This window comes from Rhineura floridana, chromosome 3 (genome assembly GCF_030035675.1).
Source record: "Rhineura floridana isolate rRhiFlo1 chromosome 3, rRhiFlo1.hap2, whole genome shotgun sequence".
Taxonomy (NCBI): domain Eukaryota; kingdom Metazoa; phylum Chordata; class Lepidosauria; order Squamata; family Rhineuridae; genus Rhineura; species Rhineura floridana.
In genome coordinates, this window is record NC_084482.1 from 199,482,593 (window position 1) to 199,510,282 (window position 27,690).

A 27,690-nucleotide genomic window follows, 5' to 3' on the forward strand; every position below is an offset into this window, starting at 1 on the left:
ACTGAGGTAGCCAGATGGACCAATGGTAGGACTTGGTATAAAGCCGCTTCCTGTGTTAAATCGCTCCCCCCGCTTAATGCCAGACACTGAAGCACTAATAGGTGCAAATGAGCAGAACGCAGTTTGCAGGAGTTAGTTTGACCAGAGCCTTTTCCTTACTAAAATCAAGCTGCCTTTTCTTTTCACACAACTCTCCCCTTTTCCTGGTTCTGCTAACTTTACAGATGAGCTGCAGCTTTTCGTGCACACTTTTTAATCTCCACTGTATAAATCCTTGCAGCCATTCTTCATTACCTCTGAATTGCTTTATGACACCCTCCAGGAAGGGATTTATATCGCAGAAATCCCAGATCTTCCACTTCAGTGCAGGGGGGAAAGCCACAGGAGGATCCTCAAGGTTCTCCTTTGCCTGAGACCTGGCGGAGAAGAACAATGTTTACCCACCATCCCTCCAATGAAAGGAGCTGTCAGAAAAGCCAGAGGCCTCATCCTGATGTTAGTTAATCTCCACATCATGGATATATCACAGGGAGCTGAGATCAGGGGTATTACCAGGGCGAAAAGCAACATCCGGATGACTTGCGGTTCTATGGAGTTTTTAACAATTAATGGAGCAATCCTAAAAGGTGAGGTCTTCTGATACATAGAAGCCAAAATATGAAGATATGTTGAAGAAATATGTGCAAGGAAATAGGGTCAGTGAGAGATTTTAGGATTAGATCTATTTTAAAAGAACCGTTTTAAAAGAGAGAAGAACAGAGCCAAATAACTTTGGTGTTGTTAAATGTAAGTGCTGAATAGTGCAGTGAATGAAGAGTTTGCCCAATGGAAATTATATCCTTTAAGAAACGGCGATGCTATTTTAAAAAGAATAGTAGAGCCGAATATAATACTTGTAAATAATGTGAAGCATTTCCACAATTAATAGGACTGGATTTTTCATTGCAGACATTGTATAATTTGTAGCTAACTGAGAAAGGAGTTTGAAACATTTTGAATATTTAAACAAAGATTCATTCTCAACCAAATTTTTGTGCACTGTATTCTTTTTTTGATGTGTATTTTGTATTTGTGTTTATTTTTTATTTTTTTGGGAGCCGCCTTGAGGGCCTTTTGGCCAAAAGGCAGCATAGATATAGAATAAATAAATAATAAATAAATAAACCAAGGTGCAAAAAAAGGGAGGGAGGGTCATGGCTGTGACTATCATGAAGGGACACTGCACTTTTGAATTTGCCACTATGGTACTGTTTGGGATGCTCTTTCTTTTCTTTGTAACTATTGCACAGTAAATTTAACCAGTAGACAGAGAAAAGCCTTTAGATACATGCAAGTAATGGGAGGCGAGAGTTCCTCGGCAGTGATCCTTATCGGGAAGGCTTTTATCCATGATTTTTAGAGGGATGATAGAGATCTAAATTCTTTCCCCCCAAAATGGGCTCCTTCAGGAGGAAAGGCAGGATAGAAATGTAATCAATCGATCAATCAAATTCTGAGGGGAGGGGGGATGCATGTGAAACACTAGTCCTCATTAAGATTTTTATTTTATTTTAATTGTTTTGCTTACCTCTGCAAGAAGCTTCTGATATCCTGGAGGGAAAGAGAGAGAAGAATTCACTGCTATTTCTGAGTGGGTCTATTTGAAATATTCAACAGTTGAAGCAGAGAGCAACATACCATCTGGTAAAGCAAAACACACCCACCCCATCAAATATGCAAAGAAAATGTAATTAAAAGATGGTTGAGTCAAATGGCAAAGTCCAGCCACTGAGAGCAGTGCAAGGGCCTGGTTTTCAAACTTCGCAGGGTTTTTTTCCTTTTAAGACCTCCCAATCACTTTTCCTGCAGGTGAAAGGAGGCACTCAAAGGTTTGAAGCTGGTTTTGCCCTGGCTAAAGCTACACAAGATGAGGTGGGAAAGGATACAGTGAACCGCTTGAGCCTGCAGATGGAGAATCACATTTAGGAATGCTCCTATATAATAATATAAGAACATAAGAAGAGCCTGCCGACTATAACAACAAAAAAGGCCCTGCAAAAAAACTAGGAGGGGCAGAGATGAGGAATTGGGGTAGGCCATTTCTCCCCATCAATTTGTTGATCAAAAATGGTATCTCCCCAATCTGCAGTCTGAAGAAGTACATTCCACTTTGTCACTCCAGGACCCGACTTTACCTGCAGGAGTTCACTGGCTGGTTGCTGACGCTTCTCCTCCATCTCCTGGATGACGCTTTCAAGAGAGGAGAGTTTCTCAGAGAGCCTGGCCAGGTGCTCTTCCCTTTTCCTTGCAACCTCTTTCTCCACCTCTTCCATCTGGTCCAGTAGAAGCTTCTCTTGTTCTTCCAGAAGCTGGTGCAGTCGTCTGAACTCGGCCACTGTCTTTTCTCTCTCTGATTCTATTCGTTTCTGCAACAAGTACATGGCAGGGCTGTGGAGTTGGAAGCAATTTTGGATGGAGTCGGAGTCGGTAGAAATGTACCGACTCCGAGTTCAAAATAAAAACTTTCATAGGAATTTAGGAAAGTTTTCTTGTTCAGAAATTTTAAGCAAATAAATATATTTTATGTTCTATCAATCTAGCCTGATGATTCACGCAGAGCTTGGAAAAGTTACTTTTTTTGAACTACAGCTCCCACGAGCCCAATCCAGTGGCCATGCTGGCTGGGGCTGATGGGAGTTGTAGTTTAAAAAAGTAACTTTTCCAAGCTCTGCGTGATGAAATGCCTTGTGCTACCATTTCACTACAGTAAAGTTATTACTAGTTAATATACATTTGCCATTTATGAAGGAGTTGGAGTCAGACAGTAGAAAAATAGAGGAGTCGGAGTCGGAGGTTTGGCGCACCAACTCCACAGCCCTGGTACATGGAAACGAGAGAACAGCAGGCCAATATCTGGAATAAACAGGGCTTTTTTGTGATGGTACTTACCAGTACACTGGCACCTCTTATTTCCCTGCCCATGGCAACCACTGGGTGCTGGAACCCACAGCACTTTTATCAAGGTATGAGTACCGGCACCTCATTTTTTTATTAACAAAAAAGCACTGGAAATAACTATAGTCTGACTTTGCAGCATCAGAGGATCAATTATAAGAATTCCCTTGGAAGGTCACTTTTGCCATTTCAGAGGACCCACCAATATTTGGCAGGGAAAGAGCTTTGTAAAAACTGGTCCCCCTTAGAGTATCATCTCATTAAAATTTTCTGTGGAAGATCAGGCCATTCCAAATACTGCATTAAACACACACACACACACACACACAAGTTCATATTCAACTTCCTCAGATATTGACGACTATGGTACTTGTTCACTTCCCAATATTAGCAGCACTTACAAGCAGGTCTTGGCTTTCCTTCTCAATGCTCACTTTCAATGCCAGAATTTTCTCTCTCTCCTTCCTTAAATTGTCTAGGCAGCTACAGATCTGATCCTAAAGAGAAAACATTTTTTTAAAGTTTTAGTACACATGTAAGAAGCAACCTGAACAGTATCCTTGCTCCCCGCCCTACATTCCAGGGTCTTTTAGGGAGATCTCCCAAGTGCCTTCTTCATCCCATTGTAGCAAACAAGGAGACTGAATAGACTACTAGATCCAATATGGGTTTATCACCCCTTGAGATGGGGCAGAGAAGGGGCTCCTCTGGGTCCAGATTCTGGAGAGGTGTCCTAGGCCAAAGCAGACAAACTTGTGGCCTTTGTTTTTGATTTTTTTCTCCATGCATAATTTTATACACCTCTATCATGTCTTAACTTGCCTTTTTTTAAAAACTAAAAATAACACCAAATATTGTAAGCCTTCCTCATAGGGAAGTTGATTGATTGACTTTATATGCCGCCTTTCCACAGCACTGTGCTCAAAGCAGCTTGCAACAAACATTCAAAATACAAAGCGGTTGCTCCAGCCCGTCTGCAGGGGGACACTGGAGGCAGGCCTTGCATGTGCGGACCCCACCCCTCCACACTTTAACCCTCACGTGTTCAGGTCTGAAGAGAGCAGTTGTTATGCAGCAATCCTCTGCCCGCCTATCTTATCTGGGAGTAAGCCCCACTGAAAATAATGGGAATTACTTCTGAGTAAATCTGGCTAGGATTTTACTGTTCATCTATTCCAGCAAAAGCAATATGCCCCCGGACCATTCTTCCTCCTCCTCTGCCTCGATCTGTTCACCTGGGAGCAAGCCCCATTGAAAACAGTGGGATTTAATTCTGTTCCAGGGAAAAGAACATGAACCTGGATTATTTCTAAGAAAGACAGGATGAAAGCCCTGCTGGCCAGGCCAAGGATCCATTTAGTGAGTCCAGTGTACAATGCTGAAGGTGGTTCTTAGTTCCTTATTTGCTTGGAAGTTCAAAACACTAAAAAAGAAGGAAAGTTCCTATGTCCCTGAACCTCAAAATAAGCTTTGGGATACTCTGTATAATATATCTCCATGGTCAGGGACTCTCCCCTTCGAGCCCAACAAAAATGATCAGGCGTGCGCAACATGAACATACCACAAGTCAAAAAACAAGGGACGGGTGCACACCACAAAACATGTTTTGGGCCACTGCCCATCACACACAATATATGCTCAGAGCATACTCTGGGTGCACGGCACAGTCAAGCACATGTATGCACACCAACAACAGCCAAAATACACAGGGAAAATATAAGCAACTGAGGGTGTCTACCCCAAAATATGTTTCAGGCCACTACCCATCATATACCCATGCATCCACAGGGAGTTTGTTTTGGGCTTCAGGGACATAGAGACTTTCTTTTTTAGCGTTTTGAACTTTTGAGCAAATAAGGAACTTGGAACTAGTAACCGATTTCAGCATCGTATCCAACATTTCAGCCATGGCCAGCCGGAGGACTGTCATTTGTCACTCATCCTCTGTCATTTGTCACTCAGTCTGTGGTCTTATGGGCCAGTCACAATCCCTCAACCTAAACTACCTCACAGGGTTCTTGTGAAGATAAAATGGAGGGGGGAGAACAATGTACGTTGCTTCGAGCTCCTTGAAGGAAGGGTGGGGTGTAAATGCTGCACATAAAAATGTAATAATAATAAATTATGAGAGGGAGAAACATTTCCCTCTCCACTTTTCACATACAATTTACAACTTTATAAATCTCTCTAATTTCACCCTATCCTTTTTTTGGGAACTAAAAATTCCCAGTCACTTTCGCTTTTCCTTTCCAGGTGGTGTTCTCAAGGTGCCATTTGGTTGCTTTCTTCTACATTTTTTGTGGTACTTTCCCCAAGTATTAAGTGAGGTCCCAAAACTGAGTCTGGCCTAGTCAAAAAACAATGGGCCGTTAAAAAAATGTATGCAGTGTGCAATACTCAAACATTATTCCTTTAAATATCAAACTATTGTGAAATTGTACATTCTTACTGGAGAATTCCTTTTTGGCGGTGGGGAGAATATATTACATTTCATTGCAGATCCCACGTGTCCAGTTTTCCTCCCTACCTTGTACTCCTGGGAAGCCTCCTCAAGAGAAATCACCTCGTGACCTTTGTGCTCCTTGGATTTGTCACACACCACACAGATGGGCGCTTCATCGTCCTTGCAGAAGAGTTTCAGCGGCTCCTGGTGCTTCTCGCAGATTCTTCCCTTTCCTTCTATCTCCTCTTGAAGGCCGAGTTTCTTCTTGGCTATAAGTATTTCTACAACATTCGCCAGCGGCCGATTCCGGATGAGATTCCTGTGCGGAATCCTTTCCCTGCACTGAGGGCAGGAAGCCTCTGCCTCGGATTTCTCCCAGCACTGGCTCAGGCAGGCTCGGCAGAAGTTGTGCCCGCATTCCGGGATGATCACTGGATCCCGAAAATACTCCAGGCAGATCGGACAAGTGGCTTCCTCGTTGAGATCCTGGACGGGGCCCCTGAGATCAGCCATAGCTACCTCACCAGGAAGAGAAAATGACTTTCGTTTTCTCTGTTTTCCGTCAGCAAACGGGCCTTTCAAAGGAAATCAAACGAGGTGAGTCGGGATCTCTGGTGCCGTGGAGATGTGGAGCTGGCTGGAACAAAGAGCTTCTTCGATTTGGAAAAAATATTTTTTAAAAAAAGAAAAGAATGGACATAATTCCTGCCTGCAGTTTTAATGAACCATTTTCCTCTCAGAGCTGGCAATAAGTCCTATGTCAGCCTCAGACTCTCTTTTACAACTTTGAAAGCCAATAAATGCATCTGAACCCGTAAGCCCCTCCCACCCAAATACTCCTTTCACGCGCCTCCGGTAAGTTGAGAGTAAAAACCGCAAAGCCCAACCATCCACTGGCCGTTATTTTTCAAGGGGGGGGGGTCATTTTGCCAAAGTCCCATCCATTAAGAAGACTTCAGTGTGCAAAAAGATAAAAGGTGCAATTAATTACATGACATCTGATAAATTTGTGAACTGCCACGTGCGCCCAGTCTCGACCCAGCCCCAGCCACCAATTTCATCTTCCATCTCCCCTCGTTGACGGAACCATTCACATTACAAATGAATACATGATTTGCAATTTTGATGCTGGTTCGATTTTCTTGCACGCACTTTTAACCTTTGTTGATCAGATAAATATCTGAGGAGAACTAAATTCTTTTCATGTTCTTCCCCGCAGGCTTCCTGTCAGGAAACAAGAATAAAATGAATGGTAACAGGAATGCTTTTTCACCACAGAAACCAGGAAACCAGTACGCATTAATTTAGGGAATGCTTGGAAATGAATTGGGTGGAGACATGCTCATCTCCTAAATTCAAGATCTGAATTTATATTATTATGTGCACTGCATGCGCTCCACTTCTGAGCTTTTCAGGGATGCAATATTCACTCAGGGTTCAATTTCCTTTGCAAGGAAGCCAATAGAGACTTGTAGCATTTTTATGATACAGTGTATATTTATTCTCTCAGTCTCTCTCTCTCTCACACACATATATACAGGCTGACCATAAGTGGAGATTTATAGCATTACCAATCTAATTCATGGGTCACCAACCTTTTTGGAACAGAGGGCACATTTCTTACTGGGGCACCAGTCCCAAAATGGCTGCCATGGGGGGACATGGTATAACACAACATTAGAGAGCAGTCATGGTGAAGCTTTTTCCATAATTGAATGTCCATACTAAAAAAGGCTTCACCTGTTGAATTTCTGCTTGCCATAAGCTGTTAAAGGCAGAAGAACCTTGGTTTTTCCCTTATGCCAACCTTGAACCAAATCCTAGGCTGCCATCCTGTATCCACTTACCTGGATGTAAGCCTCAGTAAACACAAAAAGACTTCTAAGTAGACATGTATACCCTTTTACTGTAAGTTAACTATACAGTGAATTTGGATCTCTGGTCTTTAGCTCCTGTTAAGCCTCTTTGCAAAGTTTTCACATTTGCTCTTTGGGAAGAGGGGATTTTTTAAATGTATTAAGTAGTAGTACTTGCAGAAAATAACAGGGTGGTCCACGACAGATGCTGTTAGAGGTTGCCGATTCATAGGGTCGCCATAAGTCACAGTCGACTTGAAGGCATGTAACAACAAAATTTGCAGAAAATAATTTCTAGGCACTACCTGATCTCAGGCAAACCCAACGCAAGAAAGATGCATCCTGGTCACTAGGGGAAAAGGGCAACCTATGGAGACTCCAAGGACTAAAAGAAGAAGACAGAAGCAGGAAAAGTGCACTAAAAGGGGAAACTAGTAGCCCTTGGGGACCTCAGGGATTGCTATTACCTGGTGTCCAAACGACTCACTTACCAAATCACAGCTGTTACTTCTTATTGGCTAATAACACTGACAGGCAGGAGTAACCAGGCTGGAAGATTTCACAGAAATTGCTTAAAAGGGTACCTGCACATTTTGCTCCATAACTTTCTTTCTAGGAGGACTGCAGACTTACTTTTTATTTTTTAATGAAAGCTCCGATTCTGAGCTACCTGCTGGAAGTGCCATTGAAGGCCTTTGTGGGCACCAGGGCTGTGGAATCGGTATGCCAAACCTTCGACTCAGACTCCTCTATTTTTCTACTGTCCGACTCCGACTGCACCCAAAATTGCTTCCGACTCCAACTCTGACTCCACAGCCCTAGAAAGCACTGTAAATGTCTTTTTAAATTGGAAGCTCTCATAGGATCTTGGTATCACAGCATTTGTCTTCATCTGGGTCCTGTGTCATACACTGACACACAAAATGTTTTCCATCTTGAGTTATGGTGAAATGCTCAAATACAGCTGACTTCATGGGAAGCTTCTTTGACAGTTTGAATTTATATTTTTAAAAAATTGTCAATCAAAATTTATTTTGAAGCCAGAGTCGGAACATTTCTACCGACTCAGACTCTGACTCCACCCAAAATTGCTTCCAGCTCCACGACTCCAACTCCACAGCCCTGGTGCGCACCATGGCACACACAGGTAATAGGATGGTGACCCCAGTCTAACAGATTGTACTTCCCCAATCTGTTTTTTTTGGGGGGGGGGAGATGTGATGTTCCTATATATTAGTGTATATGGTAAGTGCTGGTTGTTTAGAGTATACATGGTAAGTAGTGAAAGAGGAGGGGGAGTGAATAGGCAATAGAATGCTTGATGATTGGCTGAATGTTTAAAATGGCTGACAGTATAAATGAAAGGATGACAGGTAAATCTGGGGGAATGTGAGGTGGTGAATTGTGGAATCTGGGGGGGGAGAAGAGAAAGAGTGGATTGCTTGGTGGGGTTTGAGAGAGTTGTTTGCCAGGAGAGAGTGAAGAAGGAGGGGGGTGGAGTTCGGATTAGTATTGAGTAAAACCATATGCTTATGTGCCTTAAGAAGAAATCTTGTTAATCTTGTTAGCTTTGTTATCTTTAATAAATACTTAATTTGGTTTACCAAAGGCCTGATCCTTGGCTGGGGTTTCACAGACCAGAAGGGAGGGTAAGGTAATGACCAAGGCTGAAGGGGAACTGTAACAAATGGTGGCAGCGGTGAAGAGAATAACAATACCAGTATTCAGAGTCTGTGGGAATACTAGTATTGGGACGTTACTGGTGGTTGCCTAGCAGGGGGATCTGTTGAGATCTGTGCTAGAGCGGGGAGAGAAACCATAAGAGAGAGCGGTCTGGACTGGTGGAGTCCCTGGTGGTGCCTAGTGACAGGCAGTAGCCACGTGCAGGTAGGAACCTGACAGGGAGAGCCAGGGAAGGAGCGTCACAGGAGACACCTAGGCCCTTTAAAGTTCCCAAGAAATCCTACCATTCTGATGCTTTCCTCAGTCTTTTAAAAGACTGAACACATATAGTATTGGATCTGGGATGATGAGAAGTAGATTCAAATATCTACTTGGCCATGACCATCACAAAGAGTGCTGTAGCACCTTAATTATGGCATAAACTTTCATGGGCTCAAGCCCACTTCATTAGAAGTGACTTGAAATCTAAGATGGCAGATATATAAAAGGAGAAAATTATAAGATGAAAGTTGAATTGAAATGAGATGCAACAATTACCATCAGTGATAATGAGATGTATGTTACATAGGCACACCTTTCACAAAAGCAGATTGGTGATAATATAGTCATCTCAGTGATGTTGTGTAAATTAACACATGAAGTGGGAACCATTCAAAAGAAGCAGTCATGAAGAGCACAGACTTGCTGGCATTGGTAAGTGAATTAACACAAATAGGGTTGCAGCCAACTAAGTCCTACACAGAGTAAAGCCACTGAAATTAATGAACCTGTTAGTCATGCCCATTAACTTCAGTGGGTCTACTGTGAGTAGGACTGGCACTGAATACCACCCTCTTGTTTGATAAAAAAATTATTCAGGGTGGAAGTTGAAAGTATGTAAACATGGGTAGCTGTCAGTGGACTAGGTGACATGGTCTTCTTCCATCAGCCCCAGCTACCATGGCCAATGCTCAGGGATGATAGGATTTGAAGTCCAACAAATACCTGGAAAGTATCAAATTCCCTACCCCTGCTATATGAGGTTGTGCCCATTGTGGAGTTGTATAGTAGCCTCCAAAAAGTAAACTTCCTGTGTGGATTGGTCTAGGCTGAGATAGTTGGTGTGGGAGAAAGTGACTGAAGTGCTGGTGGAGCTGCTGTGTGAATAAAATAGAATTGCGCCCTGTCTATGTTGCTGGAATTTATTGGGGTGGTATGAAGCCATCATACTTTTGAGTCTGAAAGCAAGGCACCAGAACAACTGAAAAGAACCCTTTAATAGAAATACACATTGAAGATAACACATCCCCAAATATGTTCAAGACACAGCATGCAAACAAATAAGCAGAGGTGCTCTCTAATCTGCCTAACTGTTAACTACAGACCATCTTACAGAAGACAGGGACAAATGGAAGTGTATTCTCCCCACTAGCTTCAGAATAACATTCCTTCACTGGAACATCTAAAGAAGGCTCCTCATTGAAGTAAAACAGCTCAGAGCAATAAGTAATAAGGGCAGCCCAAGGTCACCCTGAGCTAGGAGCCAAATCCTGAAAGAACCTATATCTTAGGAGACAGATCCTAGGAGAAGGAAGCCTATAGAAAGCTAGTTTTCAACACCACCCTAGCAGGAAAGCTTCAGGGGACACTGTAAACAAGGCTAAATTCCAGTCGGAGAGAAGGGGGAAAAGGAAACTCCACCGATACATACAGGGAGAGAGTCAGCTCAGTCCTTGCTAAAAAGGGCAGCTTCAGCCTTCCTGAAACACAACCACAAGCTCTGTTTCCCTAGGTTAAAGAAAGGTCAGGCTGTTCTAGGTGGGAAAACAACAAACACAAAAGACTTGCCTGGAAGGCGCAGCCCCTTGACTAGATTAAAAGCAGCCAGAAGCTTAAACAGCCCCGCCCCTTGCTCAGGAAGGAAGGAAGCCTGCCTTCCTGCCTTCAAAGGAAGGAAGCCTGAGAGAATACTAAAGAGTTAAGCCCCAGCTGATAGCCATCAGCCTCAAGTAACACATCACTGGCTGGCAGCAGTAGCTGGGAGGAACCAGCCACACATATAAAGTCAGAGCACCCTAGCGAGGGAGCCTGCTCCACGAGCTAGAGGGAGTCCTAGCTGACCAAGCGTCAAGGCGAGTTCGGCAGCAGGGCGAGGAGGCCAGGGCCCCCCACTCTGCCCGTCTGTTCCCTGACCTCAACTAAACCGCAGTCTCCAACCCATTGACGTAATAAACCTTAAACAAAACTATGCAGGTAAGAAGCCAGCAGGCGTGTGGGGGCTTTCCAGTGTTTTGCACCGCCTGCAGCATGTACAACTATCTGCCTGTTGGACAGAAGTCGTGGGTGTGCTCTCGGTGCAATGAGCTCCTGGCTCTCCGGGAATGACTTCATTTCCTTGAGGCCAAGGTGGTGGACCTGGAAAAGCAGAGAGAGGCAGAGAGGTGTGTGGAGGAGGCCTTCCGGGACGTTATAGCTGTGTCCCACTCCAACAATGATAGCTCTCCTGCTATCATGGAGAACGATGGTCTCGGGGAAGGAGAGCATCCAGCTGAGGAAGAGGGAAACGATCCCTTAGAAGGGACCCATTCCTTGGGGGATGAGCAGCTATCCTCTCGTGCCGAGGATATATCTCCAGGGAGTGGAGGGATCCTTGTAGTGGGTGATTCGATCATTAGGAACATAGACAGTGGGGTGTGTGATGGGCATGTAGACCGCAAGGTGTTTTGCCTGCCTGGTGCGAAGGTTGCGGATATCGCCCGTTGTTTAGATAGTTTGGTAGACAGTGCTGGGAAGAAGTCAGTGGTCGTTGTGCATGTTGGCACCAACGACATGGGGAAATCCAGCCATGAGGTCCTGGAAGCAAAATTTAGGTTGCTAGGTAGGATGCTGAAAGCCAGGACCTCCAAGGTGGCTTTCTCTGAAATGCTACCAGTTCCACACGCAGGACCAGCCAGACAGGCCCAGATTCGCAGTCTCAATGCGTGGATGAGATGATGGTGTTGGGTGGAAGGGTTTGGATTTGTTAGGCACTGGGGAACATTTTGGGACAAGCCGGGCCTGTACAAAAGGGACGGGCTCCACTTGAACCAGAATGGAACCAGACTGCTGGCACTTAAAATTAAAAAGGTAGCAGAGCAGCTTTTAAACTGACTGAGGGGGGAAACCCGACAGGAGCTGAGAAAGGTCCAGTTCGGAATAAACCTCCCCCCCGGGATAAAAACCAAAGAAATGATGAAATTTTAAAAGGGGTAGGCCTAGAAGTAGGCATTGTGAGAGCAGGGGCACAGGATATAAATTCAGAAGAGCAAAATTACCACAGGCCTAACCACAAGTGCCAAAGACACTTGAAGAGAGACACAGCTTACAAGTGCCTGTACGCTAATGCTAGGAGCCTCTGAAGCAAGATGGGAGAACTGGAGTGCTTGGTCTTAGAGAAGAGCATTGATATAGTGAGCATAACGGAGACCTGGTGGAATAGAGAAAACCAGTGGGATACGGTTATCCCTGGATATAAACTATATCGGAAAGACAGGGAAGGACGTATTGGTGGCGGAGTCATTCTATACGTGAAAGAAGGCATTGAATCCAGCAAGCTCGAAACCCCAAAAGAGGCAGACTCCTCCACAGAATCGTTGTGGGTGGTGATACCGTGCCCCAGGAGGGACTTAATACTGGGAACGATCTATCGTCCCCCTGATCAAAATGCTCAGGGAGACCTTGAGATGAGATATGAAATTGAGGAAGCATCCAAACTAGGAAATGTGGTAGTAATGGGTGACTTCAACTACCCGGACATAGACTGGCTGCATATGTGTTCCAGTCATGACAAAGAAGCAAAGTTTCTAGATATTCTAAATGACTATTCCCTAGATCAGTTGGTCATGGAACCGACCAGAGGGACGGCAACCCTGGACTTAATCCTCAGTGGAGACCGGGACCTGGTGTGAGATGTAAGTGTTGTTGAACCGATTGGGAGCAGTGACCACAGTGCTATTAAATTAAATATACATGTAACTGGCCAATTGCCAAGAAAATCCAACACGGTCACATTTGACTTCAAAAGAGGAAACTTCACAAAAATGAGGGGATTGGTAAAAAGAAAGCTGAAAAACAAAGTCGAGAGGGTCACATCACTCGAAAATGCTTGGAAGTTGTTTAAAAACACTATATTAGAAGCTCAACTGGAGTGCATACCGCAGATCAGAAAAGGTACCGCCAGGGCCAAGAAGATGCCAGCATGGTTAACGAGCAAAGTCAAGGAAGCTCTTAGAGGCAAAAAGTCTTCCTTCAGAAAATGGAAGTCTTGTCCAAATGAAGAAAATAAAAAAGAACACAAACTCTGGCAAAAGAAATGCAAGAAGACAATAAGGGATGCTAAAAAAGAATTTGAGGAGCACATTGCTAAGGACATAAAAACCAATAACAAAAAATTCTATAAATACATTCAAAGCAGGAGACCATCTAGGGAGACGATTGGACCCTTGGATGATAAGGGAGTCAAAGGTGTACTAAAGAACGATAAGGAGATTGCAGAGAAGCTAAATGAATTCTTTGCATCTGTCTTCACAGTGGAAAATATAGGGCAGATCCCTGAACCTTAACTAACATTTGCAGGAAGGGATTCTGAGGAACTGAGACAAATAGTGGTAACGAGAGAGGAAGTTCTAGGCTTAATGGACAATATAAAAACTGACAAATCACCGGGCCCGGATGGCATCCACCCGAGAGTTCTCAAAGAACTCAAAGGTGAAATTGCTGATCTGCTAACTAAAATATGTAACTTGTCCCTTGGGTCCTCCTCCGTGCCTGAGGACTGGAAAGTGGCAAATGTAACGCCAATCTTCAAAAAGGGATCCAGAGGGGATCCCGGAAATTACAGGCCAGTTAGCTTAACTTCTGTCCCTGGAAAACTGGTAGAAAGTATTATTAAAGCTAGATTAACTAAGCACATAGAAGAACAAGCCTTGCTGAAGCAGAGCCAGCATGGCTTCTGCAAGGGAAAGTCCTGTCTCAGTAACCTATTAGAATTCTCTGAGAGTGTCAACAAGCATATAGATAGAGGTGATCCAGTGGACATAGTGTACTTAGACTTTCAAAAAGCGTTTGACAAGGTACCTCACCAAAGGCTTCTGAGCAAGCTTAGCAGTCATGGAATAAGAGGAGAGGTCCTCTTGTGGATAAGGAATTGGTTAAGAAGCAGAAAGCAGAGAGTAGGAATAAATGGACAGTTCTCCCAATGGAGGGCTGTAGAAAGTGGAGTCCCTCAAGGATTGGTATTGGGACCTGTACTTTTCAACTTGTTCATTAATGACCTAGAATTAGGAGTGAGCAGTGAAGTGGCCAAGTTTGCTGACGACACTAAATTGTTCAGGAATTGTGAAGAGCTTCAAAAAGACCTCTCCAAACTGAGTGAATGGGCAGAAAAATGGCAAATGCAATTCAATATAAACAAGTGAAAAATTATGCATATTGGAGCAAAAAATCTGAATTTCACATACACGCTCATGGGGTCTGAACTGGCAGTGACCGACCAGGAGAGAGACCTTGGGGTTGTGGTGGACAGCACGATGAAAATGTCGAGCCAGTGTGCGGCAGCTGTGAAAAAGGCAAATTCCATGCTAGGGATCATTAGGAAAGGTATTGAAAATAAAACAGCCGATATCATAATGCCTTTGTATAAATCTATGGTGCGGCCGCATTTGGAATACTGTGTACAGTTCTGGTCGCCTCATCTCAAAAAGGATATTATAGAGTTGGAAAAGGTTCAGAAGAGGGCAACCAGAATGATCAAGGGGATGGAGCGACTCCCTTACGAGGAAAGGTTGCGGCATTTGGGGCTTTTTAGTTTAGAGAAAAGGCGGGTCAGAGGAGACATGATAGAAGTGTATAAAATTATGCATGGCATTGAGAAAGTGGATACAGAAAAGGTCTTCTCCCTCTCTCATAATACTAGAACTCATGGACATTCAAAGAACTGAATGTTGGAAGATTCAGGACAGACAAAAGGAAGTACTTCTTTACTCAGCGCATAGTTAAACTATGGAATTTGCTCCCACAAGATGCAGTAATGGCCACCAGCTTGGATGGCTTTAAAAGAAGATTAGACAAATTCATGGAGAACAGGGCTATCAATGGCTACTAGCTGTGATGGCTGTGCTCTGCCACCCTAGTCAGAGGCAGCATGCTTCTGAAAACCAGTTGCCAGAAGCCTCAGGAGGGGAGAGTGTTCTTGCACTCGGGTCCTGCTTGTGGGCTTCCCCCAGGCACCTGGTTGGCCACTGTGAGAACAGGATGCTGGACTAGATGGGCCACTGGCCTGATCCAGCAGGCTCTTCTTATGTTCTTAGATCCCACTGCTGGGCAGCACCACCAGTCACGTCCTGTAACCAATACTCCCAGAGACTTTGCCTGAGTCTCTCTCTAGCTGGTTACTTTTGTGACTGAGTGCTTATGCTGTTCCCAATCCCCTTGTATCTTTATATAAAAAGCACACAACTCTGGGTTGCTCTGGATGCTTGACTTGTTACAATTTCTCCCTTCACCGCTGCCACCACTAGATACTGTTTCTGTTCAGCCTTGGTAATTACCTTGCCCTCTCTTCTGGTCTGTATATTCTGTCAGGCTTCGGTGAACACCACAGCCAGTTCCAGAACAGTCAGTGCAAGAGTTAAACAGTTAATTGAAGGAAACATCCAAGGTCAGTCTGCAGCTGTAGCAGATCAGAGGCTCAGCTATAACAAGCTTGAGTGAGCACACAATGGGTGTGGGGGTAATAGGAATGCGTTGTAGGTGGAGAGAGACGGAGAGAGACGGAGCACGGTGTAATAAACTTCTAAATGAAACAGTAAAGTTTCTCTTCCTGAAGCCTCGGCTGTTGGTCTGTTATTTCGTTCGGCAGCAGACACAAATAAACAAGTTAACAAGCTACTGGACTTCTGGTTCCGCTGGTCCATTGGTGCTACACTACATATTCCCCAGCCAAGGATCAGGCCTTTGGTAAACCAAATAAGTATTTATTTACTAATAACTCTGCCCTTCTGTTCCCTGACCTCAACTAAACCACAGTCTCCAACCTATTGACGTAATAAACCTTAAACAAAACTATGCAGGTAAGAAGCCAGCAGGGGTGTGGGGGCTTTCCAGTGTTTTGCACCGCCTGCAGCATGTACGACTATCTGCCTGTTGGACAGAAGTCGTGGGTGTGCTCTCGGTGCAATGAGCTCCTGGCTCTCCGGGAATGACTTCATTTCCTTGAGGCCAAGGTGGCGGACCTGGAAAAGTGGAGAGGCAGAGAGATGTGTGGAGGAGGCCTTCAGGGATGTTATAGCTGTGTCCCACTCCAGCGATGATAGCTCTCCTGCTATCATGGAGAACGATGGTCTCGGGGAAGGAGAGCATCCAGCTGAGGAAGAGGGAAACGATCCCTTAGAAGGGACCCATTCCTTGGGGGATGAGCAGCTATTCTCTCGTGCCGAGGATATATCTCCAGGGGGTGGAGGGATCCTTGTAGTGGGTGATTCGATCATTAGGAACATAGACAGTGGGGTGTGTGATGGGTGTGTAGACCGCAAGGTGTTTTGCCTGCCTGGTGCGAAGGTTGCGGATATTGCCCGTCGTTTAGATAGTTTGGTAGACAGTGCTGGGGAGGAGTTAGTGGTCGTGGTGCACGTTGGCACCAACGACATGGGGAAATGCAGCCGTGAGGTCCTGGAAGCAAAATTTAGGTTGCTAGGTAGGACGCTGAAAGCCAGGACCTCCAAGGTGGCTTTCTCTGAAATGCTACCGGATCCATGCGCAGGACCAGCCAGACAGGCCCAGCTTTGCAGTCTCAATGCGTGGATGAGACGATGGTGTCGGGTGGAAGGGTTTAGATTTGTTAGGCACAGGGAAACATTTTGGGACAAGCCGGGCCCGTACAAAAGGGACGGGCTCCACTTGAACCAGAATGGAACCAGACTGCTGGCACTTAAAATTAAAAAGGTAGCAGAGCAGCTTTTAAACTGACTGAGGGGGGAAACCCGACAGGAGCTGAGAAAGGTCCGGTTCGGAATAAACCTCCCCCCTGGGATAAAAACCAAAGAAATGATGAAATTTTAAAAGGGGTAGGCCTAGAAGTAGGCATTGTGAGAGCAGGGGCACAGGATATCAATTCAGAAGGGCAAAACTACCACAGGCCAAACCACAAGTGCCAAAGACACTTGAAGAGAGACACTGCTTACAAGTGCCTGTACGCTAATGCTAGGAGCCTCCAAACCAAGATGGGAGAACTGGAGTGCTTGGTCTTAGAGGAGAGCATTGATATAGTGAGCATAACGGAGACCTGGTGGAATGGAGAAAACCAGTGGGATACGGTTATCCCTGGATATAAACTATATCCGAAGGACAGGGAAGGACGTATTGGTGGCGGAGTCGCTCTATACATGAAAGAAGGCATTGAATCCAGCAAGCTCGAAACCCCAAAAGAGGCAGACTCCTCCACAGAATCGTTGTGGGTGGTGATACCGTGCCCCAGGAGGGACTTAATACTGGGAACGATCTATCGTCCCCCTGATCAAAATGCTCAGGGAGACCTTGAGATGAGATATGAAATTGAGGAAGCATTCAAACTAGGAAATGTGGTAGTAATGGGTGACTTCAACTACCCGGACATAGACTGGCTGCATATGTGTTCCAGTCATGACAAAGAAGCAAAGTTTCTAGATATTCTAAATGACTATTCCCTAGACCAGTTGGTCATGGAACCAACCAGAGGGACGGCAACCCTGGACTTAATCCTCAGTGGGGACCGGGACCTGGTGCGAGATGTAAGTGTTGTTGAACCGATTGGGAGCAGTGACCACAGTGCTATTAAATTAAACATACATGTAACTGGCCAATTGCCAAGAAAATCCAACACGGTCACATTTGACTTCAAAAGAGGAAACTTCACAAAAATGAGGGGATTGGTAAAAAGAAAGCTGAAAAACAAAGTCGAGAGGGTCACATCACTCGAAAATGCTTGGAAGTTGTTTAAAAACACTATATTAGAAGCTCAACTGGAGTGCATACCGCAGATCAGAAAAGGTACCGCCAGGGCCAAGATGCCAGCATGGTTAACGAGCAAAGTCAAGGAAGCTCTTAGAGGCAAAAAGTCTTCCTTCAGAAAATGGAAGTCTTGTCCAAATGAAGAAAATAAAGAAGAACACAAACTCTGGCAAAAGAAATGCAAGAAGACAATAAGGGATGCTAAAAAGGAATTTGAGGAGCACATTGCTAAGAACATAAAAACCAACAACAAAAAATTCTATAAATACATTCAAAGCAGGAGACCATCTAGGGAAGCGATTGGACCCTTGGATGATAAGGGAGTCAAAGGTGTCCTAAAGAACGATAAGGAGATTGCAGAGAAGCTAAATGAATTCTTTGCATCTGTCTTCACAGTGGAAGATATAGGGCAGATCCCTGAACCTGAACTAACATTTGCAGGAAGGGATTCTGAGGAACTGAGACAAATAGTGGTAACGAGAGAGGAAGTTCTAGGCTTAATGGACAATATAAAAACTGACAAATCACCGGGCCCGGATGGCATCCACCCGAGAGTTCTCAAAGAACTCAAAGGTGAAATTGCTGATCTGCTAACTAAAATATGTAACTTGTCCCTTGGGTCCTCCTCCGTGCCTGAGGACTAGAAAGTGGCAAATGTAACGCCAATCTTCAAAAAGGGATCCAGAGGGGATCCTGAAAATTACAGGCCAGTTAGCTTAACTTCTGTCCCTGGAAAACTGGTAGAAAGTATAATTAAAGCTAGATTAACTAAGCACATAGAAGAACAAGCCTTGCTGAAGCAGAGCCAGCATGGCTTCTGCAAGGGAAAGTCCTGTCTCAGTAACCTATTAGAATTCTTTGAGAGTGTCAACAAGCATATAGATAGAGGTGATCCAGTGGACATAGTGTACTTAGACTTTCAAAAAGCGTTTGACAAGGTACCTCACCAAAGGCTTCTGAGCAAGCTTAGCAGTCATGGAATAAGAGGAGAGGTCCTCTTGTGGATAAGGAATTGGTTAAGAAGCAGAAAGCAGAGAGTAGGAATAAACGGACAGTTCTCCCAATGGAGGGCTGTAGAAAGTGGAGTCCCTCAAGGATCGGTATTGGGACCTGTACTTTTCAACTTGTTCATTAATGACCTAGAATTAGGAGTGAGCAGTGAAGTGGCCAAGTTTGCTGATGACACTAAATTGTTCAGGGATTGTGAAGAGCTCCAAAAAGACCTCTCCAAACTGAGTGAATGGGCAGAAAAATGGCAAATGCAATTCAATATAAACAAGTGAAAAATTATGCATATTGGAGCAAAAAATCTGAATTTCACATACACGCTCATGGGGTCTGAACTGGCGGTGACCGACCAGGAGAGAGACCTTGGGGTTGTAGTGGACAGCACGATGAAAATGTCGAGCCAGTGTGCGGCAGCTGTGAAAAAGGCAAATTCCATGCTAGGGATCATTAGGAAAGGTATTGAAAATAAAACAGCCGATATCATAATGCCTTTGTATAAATCTATGGTGCAGCCGCATTTGGAATACTGTGTACAGTTCTGGTCGCCTCATCTCAAAAAGGATATTATAGAGTTGGAAAAGGTTCAGAAGAGGGCAACCAGAATGATCAAGGGGATGGAGCGACTCCCTTACGAGGAAAGGTTGCGGCATTTGGGGCTTTTTAGTTTGGAGAAAAGACGGGTCAGAGGAGACATGATAGAAGTGTATAAAATTATGCATGGCATTGAGAAAGTGGATACAGAAAAGGTCTTCTCCCTCTCTCATAATACTAGAACTCATGGACATTCAAAGAAGCTGAATGTTGGAAGATTCAGGACAGACAAAAGGAAGTACTTCTTTACTCAGCGCATAGTTAAACTATGGAATTTGCTCCCACAAGATGCAGTAATGGCCACCAGCTTGGATGGCTTTAAAAGAAGATTAGACAAATTCATGGAGAACAGGGCTATCAATGGCTACTAGCCGTGATGGCTGTGCTCTGCCACCCTAGTCAGAGGCAGCATGCTTCTGAAAACCAGTTGCCGGAAGCCTCAGGAGGGGAGAGTGTTCTTGCACTCGGGTCCTGCTTGTGGGCTTCCCCCAGGCACCTGGTTGGCCACTGTGAGAACAGGATGCTGGACTAGATGGGCCACTGGCCTGATCCAGCAGGCTCTTCTTATGTTCTTATGTTCTTAACAGGAAATAACAAGATTACTTTAGGAATGTTTCACAAGCATATGGTTTCATATATGGTCACTCTTTATGTTTCTGTTCATATATATACTCTTTAAATATCAGCCAAATACAATCCAAACTTCCCTCAGAACTCTGCCAACCAACCCTCACCACCCAACCTCACTCCAACCAATTCAACAACTTCTCCCCCCCTCATGACTCACAAACCTCCATTTATACCTTCAGCCAGCCAGCCACTCAGCCAATCATCATCCAGCATACTTCAGCTTCTCACCCATGTACTCCCCCTTTCTCTCTCAGTCAATTACCACACATCACCCAATAGACCCGCACTTACCATATTTACAGATGCTAACTAACAGGAACATCACACAAAGCACAAAAGCAGGACTACAGCTCAACGTCAAAAAGATTAAAGTAATAACAACAGAAGATTTATGTAACTTTAAAGTTGACAATGAGGACATTGAACTTGGCAAAGATTAATACCTCAGCACAGTGATTAACCAAAATGGAGACCATAGTCAAGAAATCAGAAGAAGGCTAGGACTGGAGAGGGCAGCTATGAGAGAACTAGAAAAGGTCCTCAAATGCAAAGATGTATCACTGAACACCAAAGTCAGGATCATTCAGACCATGGTATTCCCCATCTCTATGTATGGATGTGAAAGTTGGACAGTGAAAAAAGTGGATAAGAGAAGAATCAACTCATTTGAAATGTGGTGTTGGAGGAGAGCTTTGCACATACCATGGACTGCGAAAAAGACCAATAATTGGGTGTTAGAACAAATTAAACCAGAACTGTCACTAGAAGCTAAAATGATGAAACTGAGATTATCATACTTTGGACATATCATGAGAAGACATGATTCACTAGAAAAGACCATAATGCTGGGAAAAACAGAAGGGAGTAGAAAAAGAGGAAGGCCAAACAAGAGATGGACTGATTCCATCAGGGAAACACAGACCTGAACTTACAAGATCTGAGCAGCGTGGTTCATGACAGATGCTGTTGGAGGTCACTGATTCATAGGGTCGCCATAAGTCGTAATTGACTTGAAGGCACATAAGTTCAACAACAACAATCTTTAAGAGGTAGCTTTGGTATAGCCAGAATCCTGTTGAGGGCCAACTGAAGGTGCTCTTGACTGATAAACGTCTATGTGCGGGTGTTGAAAATTAAGCATCCTTGCCTGGAGAGAGACATCAGCAGTGGTGACGGCAGGTGTAAGGCAATTTTGGCCACCTTTGAAAAAGCTGGAGCTACACAGATATAGAAACAGGGAGTGAGGGCTAGTTCTTGGCTTCTCTCCACCTCCCCTCTCCTGCTCCAAAGAAAACACATACCCAACTCTAGTGAATGAAGTACAAGGGGAGGCAGCAACAACAGGCTGTTTCCACTTTTATTTTGCATACTGCCCCCACTCTGCCATTGGATTTGCCACATTTATTTAAGCTATTTCTATGCTGCTCTTCAGGATCCTGATTGAAAAAGGTTACTCGGAGCTTTGTAAATATTTAAGGGTTTTCTTTGTAAAGTTTAAAAGGTTTTCAGTATTGTGTACAACATCCTCTGAAATATGACTGTCCTACAACTACAACTTCTCCCAAGACAGAAAGAAACTAACCTCTGAGCCTGGTGAAGAGGCCGAGTGTGAGAGTGAGTGAGACAAGCACAGTGAATTTATGTCTGTCTGCCTCCAGCCTTAGGCAGAGAGTGTCAGGCAGGCTTTATCACTCACATATGAGCCAGGGAAGAGAGTGTTTCCAGAGAACGAGGCTGCTGGGAAGGCATAGAGAAGGGCTGCTCTGTCAGCATCGTAAAAGGCCACCCGACCCCCTTCGCAGTTCAGAGTCACTCGGATCCTCTTGGGCTCCCCATCCAGGGTCAGAGGAAGGTTATAGGGGGTTGGAGGCCCTGAACTTGCCTGCCCACTTCCCCATCTCCCAGAAGCCTTCCTTGGGACCGTATTTCATGCCATCATCCTTCCTCTTCACAGACTTTCTGGCAGCCCCCATGCTCCATTCTTTCTCAGGCCCCACAATGACTTCAGATATAAATGCAATAAATAAATGATAATAATAATAATTTTGAATGCTGGGTGGAGGTGGGATCCTTCCTGCAAACAAACATCTTTGCACAATCACGGGTTCCGCCTAGTTTTCCCTCGCTCTGAATCTTTTTATTAGAGCCAAGTGGAGGGGGGAGAGAAAAAAAGAGGGGTTGGTGAAGAAGACTTTAGCCAAAGGTGAGACGCAGACCCAAGGAGCTAGCACTTTGGAACAGCTGCTGCAGTGCACAGTCCCCAAGTGAGGCTTGGTCCCCGAGGATGATCGAGCCACACCCAACTGAAGCTTGTTTCACAAACCTCTAAGCCCCCTGCAGTTTGTACATGTATGATCTGAAGCATCTTTCTAGACTATACAGTGGCAGGACGATTGCAAACTTCTTTTTTATTGCCTCTGGTCCTCTGCATTTAGCTGTAATGAAGACAGTTAGAGGCTGCAATTCTATGTACCTTCAAGATGCCCTGTAAGTACATGCGAAAGCACAAGGTGGAAATTGCTTTCTCCACCCCTGCCATGTCATGAAGAGCTTCACTTGTTTAATTTTTGCATGTCTGGCTGATGATAAAGGTGTAGCAGCAGCAAAAAAAGAGTTGTGAATACTAACACTATAATCCAGTATACTTTGGACCTACAGACAGGAGCTGCTATTAGAAGGGTTATGCAACATGTCATTAAGTGGTACTGTGACAATCTAATCAAAATGTGCAAAATGAAACATATGCTTAATGTGTGCAAAAAGTTAAAAATGCTTTTAGGCTTTCTCAGCATTCTGAAATATTCTCCCACATGGCTAGGAGGACAAGGTCAAGGATAGAGGAACTTGGCATAAGAACAGGGAAGTAAGCCATGGGAAACAGATGTAAAGGGCACTGGGTGAAGATAGGAAAGCCCCGGATGAAACATTTATTCTGATTAGCAATGCACTTTGATACTGTGATGCCTTGATGATCATGTAGCTCCCATCTTATGGAATAACCTACCACCAGAGATCCGATGTTCCCCTTCACTCACGGTCTTTCGCCGTCAGTTAAAAACATTTTTGTTTCTTCAAGCTTTTAAAGTTAACATTTAATTGGTTATAACTACTGTATAATTTTGATTTTCTTAACTTTATCTTTTAATTGTATTGAGTTGTAATAGACATTGTTTTATTTGTTCGCCGCTCTGAATTCTAAGAACTAGGGCGGGATATAAAATGTTTAAATAAATAAATAAATAAATGTATGTGATGTATAATAGCCTATAAATGTGATGCTTGTCTGTTTTATGGGGAGAGCCCACTTTATGGTGATCTCTCCCTTTGCAAAGGAATAAAGGCAAATTCTTGCAAGTTAACAGGTCTCGTCTCTAATTCCTATTTGGCAAATCTAGGAATTGGAGGCCATAGCAGGCAGGCCAAAACCTCTGGTCTTGCCCTTTTGTAACAGTACTATAGTTCCCATGAATATTAAGGGTGCTAGCAATTTGTTAGGAAGAGCTAAGAAATGTGCTTAAAGTGACTGGGAAGACCATTAGAAATCCACAATGATCCATGTCGAGATACTGGATGCTCTTGTAGTGCCAGTTTGTAATGGGTTTGTAGTTATATTTGCTTTCATTTTTGCATTTAAAGGTATATGAACAAAGTTAAGAATCCACAGATCAAAGCAAATTAAATGGAATCGCAGGTTATCAGCACCCAGACAAAAATTTATATCTACATTTTTAAAAAATCAACTCACTTGTAATATTTATGGTTCTGTCAGCATAGACAAAGAAGGGATGAGATCGGTGGGTAGATGGGATCAGCCAGTGTGGTGTAGTGGTTAAGGTGTTGGACTACAACCTGGGAGACAAGGGTTCGAATCCCCACATAGCCATGAAGCTCACTGGGTGACTTTGGGCCAGTCACTGCTTCTCAGCCTCATGAAAACTCTATTCATAGAGTCACCATACTATTTCCCCCCCCAAAAAAATATAAAAAAACCTACTCCACACAGGCATTTAGTCCATACACTCAAACTATGCATCTTTTCATGCAAAAAGAGAAGCCTTCATTATCAATTCAGCAATGAAACTTTCTTTTAAAAACGTGTACATGCATTCAAAAATAATATGTCTTTGTCTCCTGAAGCATATTCCCCTGGAAAATAACAACTTATGGAAACCACATTACCATTATTTTACCTTATTCATAAATCTATATGCACCTGTTTATTGCCATCTATGAAACAGAAGAGGCTAAAACAGACCAGCCTATAGATGAGCAGCAAAAAGAACTTTTAAGGGGCCTGAAGTTACCGTTCCACCTCTCATGTCCTGGACTTAAATGCTGTTTCAGAATACTGAAGAGTTACTTTAGGGTGGCCAGGTACAAAAAGAAGACAGGGCTTCTGCACCTTTCATATCTGGGTGGAACAGGAAATTTCAGCAGGTGTGGATGGCCTGACAAGCTTCACCTGTTGAAATCCCCTCTTCTGCCCCTCCGTTAAAGGTGCAGGAGCCCCATGCTCCTCTTCTGCACCTTACCTTCCACTACACCTAATCTTGGCAAAAAGGCTAGGGAATGTCTTGTTTAGTAGCCCTACCTTTCTCTACTTTTCTCCCCAGGGATCTAGGATGGAATGATACAAAGAGGGATTCAGTTTGTCTAAAACCTTTTGTACAGTGAAGGTATACTTTCAAGGCATGACACATGTCCAGTGAGTGCCACACCTTCTCCTGTGGATGGACCAGGTTGGGACAAAATGAAGGTAGGACCAGCCTTCCAGTCCTTGTCTTGTTTGGGGACCACAAAGAAGACTGAGTATACACCTAAGAAGTGTTCCATGGGAGGCACTTCCTTGATAGCCTGGATCTGAATGAGGTGTCATATGGCTTCTTGCATAATTTCCCTCTTTTTGAGGGTGATGGAGAAGGGACAAACCTGGTTGGAGGGAGAGACTCGATCTGATATCCCAGTTCTATTGAATTTTGCACCCACTTGTCCACAACATGTTGCTTCCATGCCGGTGAGGAACATTGTAGATGGCCCCCCACTGGAGGCAGAACAGTGTCAGTATTGCTGTGTGTTGATGCTGTTGTTGGCCTCCATGAGAAGAATTGGAAGCGTTAGCAAAGCTCCTCCTGACTGCGATAGCTGTCTCCCCTGGAAATGTGGGGTTTGTTCCAGTAGGAGAGGTTGGAACAAAAGAGCAGCGATGCAGATGGTTGCAATTTCAATTCTTCAACTCTTTTAGAAGACAGAGGCAAACACAAGAGAACAACTACTTACAATAGGAATCGGACAAGATCCAAGAGGATCAGGTCTCCTCCGTATCGACTCAGAAGGAGACTTGAGTTGTCAATCTCTCCCAAAGGACTCTGAGTGATTTGGAAAGATGTGTACTTGATAAAGGACTTTCTCTTGTTGGCCACTCTTGTTCCTACTCTCTGGCATGACCCTATTCAAGTCAGATTAGATTTGTTTCGTTTCTTCAGAAATATAAAGTTACGTCAGTACTTTGGAGGGACGGTCTCGAAATTCACAGATTCTAAAAGCATGTTTAGAATTCCCTCTAAGTTTATGCCCCTTGGGCCTATGGATCCCGCCATACAAACGTTTGAAAGATTAGTCTCTCAGCATTTAGAGAGTATTCACTAATACACAAAAAACCTTGCAGTTTAAGAATGTACCTATAGCCCTCAGATATTTCTACCAAACTTTAAAAAGCAGGGAAATTGGGCAGCTATAGTGAATGCACCAGGGGAACAGGAGACCTGAACTCCTCTCTGAGATATTGGACTGCCCTACAAAGTTGTCAACATGCAAACACAATTTGGGTTGGTCTTTCACAGTCCAAGCCACTTGCTGTGTAGCTTGGAAGAATTTGGTAACAGCAGCTGTGAGGCTTTTAGAACACTGACGGTCCTTACTGAGCATGCCCCGCGTTATAATAGGCTTCCAGCCAAAATTTCTTAAATTAATTAAAAATCAAACAGGCATTTTTTTAACTTTTAAACTGCAGTAGATGAAGGTCAGAGTATGGGGCAAGGTCAGCATTAGGATTACAGGTGCTCTGTGAACATGGCTGATTTTTAATGAATTTCAACAGATTATGAGAACTCTGGCAGAAAAAAGTCCAAAAGGGCTCTGAGGTTTTTCTCTCTCTTTTTAGACTTTGAACTCTTGATTCTCTCTGACTGTTTTGTGTATCGCCATGAAAACTGACAGGGTTGTTAAGCAAGCGTTTCTGAGTTCAGAACTATAAGTTTTGTAAGGTTTTGTTTTGAAATGAGTTTATGGGAAGCATCAGAATGGCATGTGGGGGTATTTTCCATTTAACATTGCGGAATGTGAAAAATCCATGCTGGCTATAGTACACAGCCACTCTTGTGGCTGTATAATATAAGCTACATTTCAAAGTTTTTGGCATAATTTGAACACTAAAGAATAGCATGTTCTAAGGGAATTATCACAGGATCCCTCCACTGTAATTTTAAAAAGCTGACAAGAGTGGTGCCATAGTTATTCAGGATGTCCACAACACAAAAAGGAGATTCTTTCTCAGTTATCAGACAGAGCAGCATACATGATATGTTCTAATAATCCTACAGCTAGCAGTGGTCATGAAATCAAAACTGTCCTCGAGGAAGGTCTTAGCCTGGGTTATATCACCAATGATGAATATAAATTCCTGTTTAATAAGAATCCCAGGGTTCCATTTTTCTATACGCTGCCTAAGATTCCCAAAGACATATTAATTACCTCCTCCAGGTCGTCCCATTGTTTCTGGATGCAATTCTATTTTAGAGCCTCTGTCCGTGTTTATCGATCATTTCTTGAAACCCTTTATACCTTCCATTCCATCTTATATATGGGATTCTACAGATTTTATGAATAAGGTACACTCCACCTCTATAGAACCTTTGGACATCTTGGTAACTATGGACGTGAGATCTCTTTACACTAATATTCCTCAGGAACAAGCTTTAGATATCATTCAGTGTACGTTGGACAAGAGAACTGATAGACATCCTCCCACATATTTTCTCTGCACGTTGGCAGAAATAGCAATGTGTAAAAATTATTTTAAATTTGATAATTCATACTATTGGCAGATTTAAGGGGTGGCCATGGGCAGAGCTTGGAAGATTACTTTTAAAAAGTAATAAATTACAGTTACAATAACTTGCCCCCAAAAAGTAGTAATTACCGTTACAATTACAATTGCTCTGAAAGTAACTGATTACTTTACTTTTTCTCAAAAGTAATCACTACAATTACATTTCAGTTACTTAAAAAAAACTCCTACAAGGTGCTGGCCTTGGCTGCTGCACATCTAAGAAGCCTAAAACAATATTAAAAATAAACACACACACACACACACACGGGGTAGTAGAATAAAAAAAATTATCCATAAGATTAACATAATGGCATAACAAGCAATGAAGATACCCCAACTCTTGAAATCAAATTTTACACTTGAAATGCTTTTATAATGTTTCTGTTATGTCTCAAAAGAACAAGATGCTCAAAGAGCATGTCAGACAAGGAATG

At 43.6% G+C, this 27,690-nt stretch overlaps 1 protein-coding gene across 1 annotated transcript in view; it reads right to left on the bottom strand.

Moving 5' to 3' along the window:
* The window catches only part of LOC133378868 (uncharacterized), a 36,459-nt gene extending 28,838 nt beyond the window's left edge, over positions 1 to 7,621 (bottom strand). Inside the window, exons 1-6 of the mRNA XM_061613482.1 lie at positions 7,539 to 7,621; positions 5,462 to 6,601; positions 3,336 to 3,431; positions 2,175 to 2,405; positions 1,568 to 1,590; positions 295 to 416 (exon numbers count right to left, since the gene is read on the bottom strand). Of these exons, the coding sequence (XP_061469466.1) occupies positions 295 to 416; positions 1,568 to 1,590; positions 2,175 to 2,405; positions 3,336 to 3,431; positions 5,462 to 5,890 (901 nt within the window). The 5' untranslated portion in view covers positions 5,891 to 6,601; positions 7,539 to 7,621. The remainder of the gene's footprint in view (positions 1 to 294; positions 417 to 1,567; positions 1,591 to 2,174; positions 2,406 to 3,335; positions 3,432 to 5,461; positions 6,602 to 7,538) is intronic.
* Between the last annotated feature and the right edge of the window lie 20,069 nt (positions 7,622 to 27,690).